Raw genomic sequence first — 3,831 nt, 5'->3', positions numbered from 1 at the left:
TGAGAAGGCACGGGAGAAAATATGATATATTGATATTGTGTGTGATGCAATACAAGAGGTGCTATTTATAGCTACTCTATACAAAGGGGATACTACTCCTATTCCAATGTGGGACAATTACATAGCTATCTCTAACATTTACATAGCTATCTCTAACAACAAGTATACAAGGAAAGACGAACATATGAGTATGAATGTAGATACAAGTAGACAATACTATGTAAACAAGGTTATTACTGGAGATATGAGAACAAACCCTGCCATAATACTTAGGAGCCCCTGAGATTCAGAAGGTAAAAATGCTTTACTTGTCACAGGAGAAGTACATAGAACGTGTACTGGAGCGCTTCAATATGAAAAGTGCTAAGTTGGTTCGCACACCCCTTCCTGGTCATCTGAAGTTGAGCAAGAAGATGTGTCCTACAACAACGGAGGAAAAAGAGAGAATGGCCAAGATTCCTTATTCCTCTGCTGTCGGAAGTTTGATGTATGCAATGGTATACACTCGACCAAATATTGCTCATATAGTCGGTGTTGTTAGCAGATTTCTCGAAAATCCAGGAAAAGAGCATTGGGAAGCTGTAAAGTGGATACTCAGGTATCTAAGAGGAAGTTCACATGAATACTTATGTTTTGGAGGATCAAATCCAATTCTGAAAGGCTATACAGATTCTGATATGGCAGGTGACCTTGATAATAGAAAATCCACTACTGGATATTTGTTTACTTTTTTAGGGGGAGCTATATCATGGCAGTCGAAGTTGCAGAAGTGTGTCGTACTATCTACAACTGAAGCGGAGTATATTGCGGCTATTGAAGCTGGCAAAGAGATGATATGGCTCAAGAGATTTTTTCATGAATTTGGATTGCGACAGATGGAGTATGTTGTCTATTGCGACAGTCAGAGTGCAATAGACCTGAGCAAAAACTCCATGTACCATGCGAGAATAAAACACATCGATGTCAGATATCATTGGATTCGCGAGTAAGTGAAGAACGAATCACTTCAAGTCAAAACGATTCACATAAGTGAAAATCCTTCAGATATGTTGACCAAGGTGGTACCAAGAGGCAAGTTCGAATTGTGCAAAGAACTTGTCGGCATGCACTCAAGCTAAAGGTCCGGTGTTGCCTCCTTCAGGTGAATGGGTCTGGAGAGGGAGATTGTGGGGTCCATCCCCAACTACCAAAAGTCCAAAGTTGCCAAGATGGACTTAGACTTGAATTTGGATGCCAAATTGTCTGGCGGAAGGAAGAAAAATTTGCATTGCAAATTTTCAATCAATCCTCCATTCTGATTGGTTGAAGAGGTAAGCCATTTCTCCTATAAAAGAAGAGTTTCGGCTTCTTCATTTGACACACCACACAGAAATAGAAGCAACACAATAGTTGCTGAGAATATTTCACAGGTATTGTGAGAAATAGATTGTGTAGAAGAAAGTAGAGAGTGAGCAATATTGTAGTGAGGTGAGAATATCAAAAGAGGGTTATTTCTTTTGAGTGTTGTAGTGGTCTTTGGAGTGTTTTACTCGGACTTACAAAGTATAAAATTCCTTACTATAGTGATATCAGTTGCTCCTCTCGGGGCCGTGGTTTTTTCCCTTATTCAGAAGGGTTTCCACGTAAAATCTTGGTGTCATTATTGTTGCATTTTTACTCTTGCTGATTTAACCATAACTTAGTGTTTCGCGTTTATCACTAATACCGTGAATATTATTTTTTACGGGGTTTATTTCCAACAAATACAAGTATTCATTTAGTGTCTGTGCTGTTATTTTGGAGTAATTTTTTCTATTTGGCTTTGAAAAGGGACAAATTGGTGCAAATGTTTTAGTTGGGATACAAGTTCCAGAGGCTGAGTTTGATGAGTTCCAGGGTCGAGCTGCCAATCTTGGTTATGAATATGTGGTGGAGAGTCTAAATGGTGCTTTCAAGCTTATAATGCATTGATGAAAAGTTTGGCCTTTCGAAATTTATCATACAGTAATCCCCCAACTTTATCTTTGGGAAGAATATTGGGTATATGAATTAAAGTCCACATTAGAGAATTAAATTAGGTATATAATATTATATTGATGTAAAGTCTAAAATATTTATTCTCGCCCTTCGCCTTAAGTTTTTATTATTATTATTATTATTATTATTATTATTATTATTATTATTATTATTATTATTATTATTATTTAATTTGCAAGATTTAATGAAGAGTTGGTCCTCTAGGTCCAACTGCTTCTTCCTGATCTTAGAGGAGCTCTTCTTAATATTACTGTTACATACATTATGTAATAATATTGGAATTATTTGTCTCCGAATAAATGAAGCGTAGATTCTAATACAATGTATATGGCGATTGATTTTGACTTTGAAAGATTACATGTTGCGTTGGGGTTCATAGTTCATTCTACTTTGTTAATTGCTTATTACCGAAAGATACTTGCTTACATTTTGACAAAGGTTCTTTTCGTCGAATCAAGAGAATATATTTTATTTTATATTAACAATATAAAGTTTAAGTTTTATGCACAATATAAATAATGTCTGCATAATCAAGTCATTTATAAGATAATTGTTATGAATAAAATTCTATTTAGAGTGAATGTCTATCTTGTAGAGAGTTTTACTTTGTGGCTAAGTCATTTTCCCCCCTATAAATAGAGGGGTGTTACCCCATTGTAAATCATCCCAAAATTCAATAAGAATTACTCTCTCTTTCTCTGCAATATTGTTCTTCTACTTTTATTGTTTTATCACACGTTATCAGCACAAGACTCTACCGTCTCAAGAAGATTAAGGTACAACTTTTCTCTTCTTTAAATTATGACTGATATTATGAAAAGAAAGTTCGTTGCCCTTGAAATTTCGGGCAAGAACTATATGACATGGGTGTTGGATGCTGAAATCCATTTAGATGCAATGGGTCTTGGAGACGCCATTAAAGACAAAACTAAAGCATCCACCCAAGACTGTGCTAAGGCCTTGATTTTCTTGCGCCATCACCTTGATGAAGGGTTGAAAATAGAATATCTCACAGTCAAAAATCCACTTGTTTTGTGGAATGGCTTAAAGGAAAGATATGACAACTCAAAGTTGGTCACTCTTCCACAAGCACGATATGATTGGGCTCATCTGAGGCTCCAAGACTTTAAGTCTGTTTCTGAATATAATTCTGCATTGTTCAGAATTACTTCTAAATTGAAACTCTGTAGAGATACTATCACTGATTATAATATGCTTGAAAAAACATTCACAACGTTTCATGCCTCCAATATGGTCTTGCAACAGTAATACAGAGAGAAAGGTTTCAAAAAGTACTCTGAGTTGATTTCTCTTCTCCTTGTGGCTGAGCGAAACAATGACTTGCTCATGAGAAATCACGAAAATCGACCAACTAGGTCTACACCATTGCCTAAAGTAGATGAGGTGTATTCCCATTATGCTAAGCGTGGAAAAGGCCATGGCCCTATTCGTGGTCGTGGTCGTGGTCATGGTCGTGGCCGTGGATACGGAAGAAATTTTCCTGGTGTTGATCACTCCTCAAAGAAAAATAACCACCAAAAGTGGAAAGGGAAAGATGAGAAACCAAAGGCAAATGGTTCAGAAACCGAATGTTATCGTTGCGGTGGAAAAGGCCATTGGGCAAATATTTGTCGTGTACCAAGACATTTGGTTGAGCTTTATCAAGTATCTCTAAAGAATAAACGCCCTGAAGCCAATTTTGTCTCTGACAATGATTTTGACATCACCCACTTGGATGTGACAGACTTCTTTGAGTGCCCTGATGGAAAAATAGACCACTTAATTGGTGATGGATCCGTGGTTAAAGATGATTAA

At 36.8% G+C, this 3,831-nt stretch overlaps 1 protein-coding gene across 1 annotated transcript; it reads left to right on the top strand.

Moving 5' to 3' along the window:
• Window positions 1–3,363: 3,363 nt before the first annotated feature.
• On the top strand, window positions 3,364–3,831 carry LOC142180999 (uncharacterized). The gene has a single exon (XM_075253110.1). The coding sequence runs from the start codon at window positions 3,364–3,366 to the stop codon at window positions 3,829–3,831; it is 468 nt and encodes a 155-aa protein (XP_075109211.1).

The sequence above is a fragment of the Nicotiana tabacum genome, chromosome 5 (assembly GCF_000715075.1).
Source record: "Nicotiana tabacum cultivar K326 chromosome 5, ASM71507v2, whole genome shotgun sequence".
Lineage (NCBI taxonomy): Eukaryota > Viridiplantae > Streptophyta > Magnoliopsida > Solanales > Solanaceae > Nicotiana > Nicotiana tabacum.
This window is presented reverse-complemented; position numbering and strand designations above follow the sequence as displayed.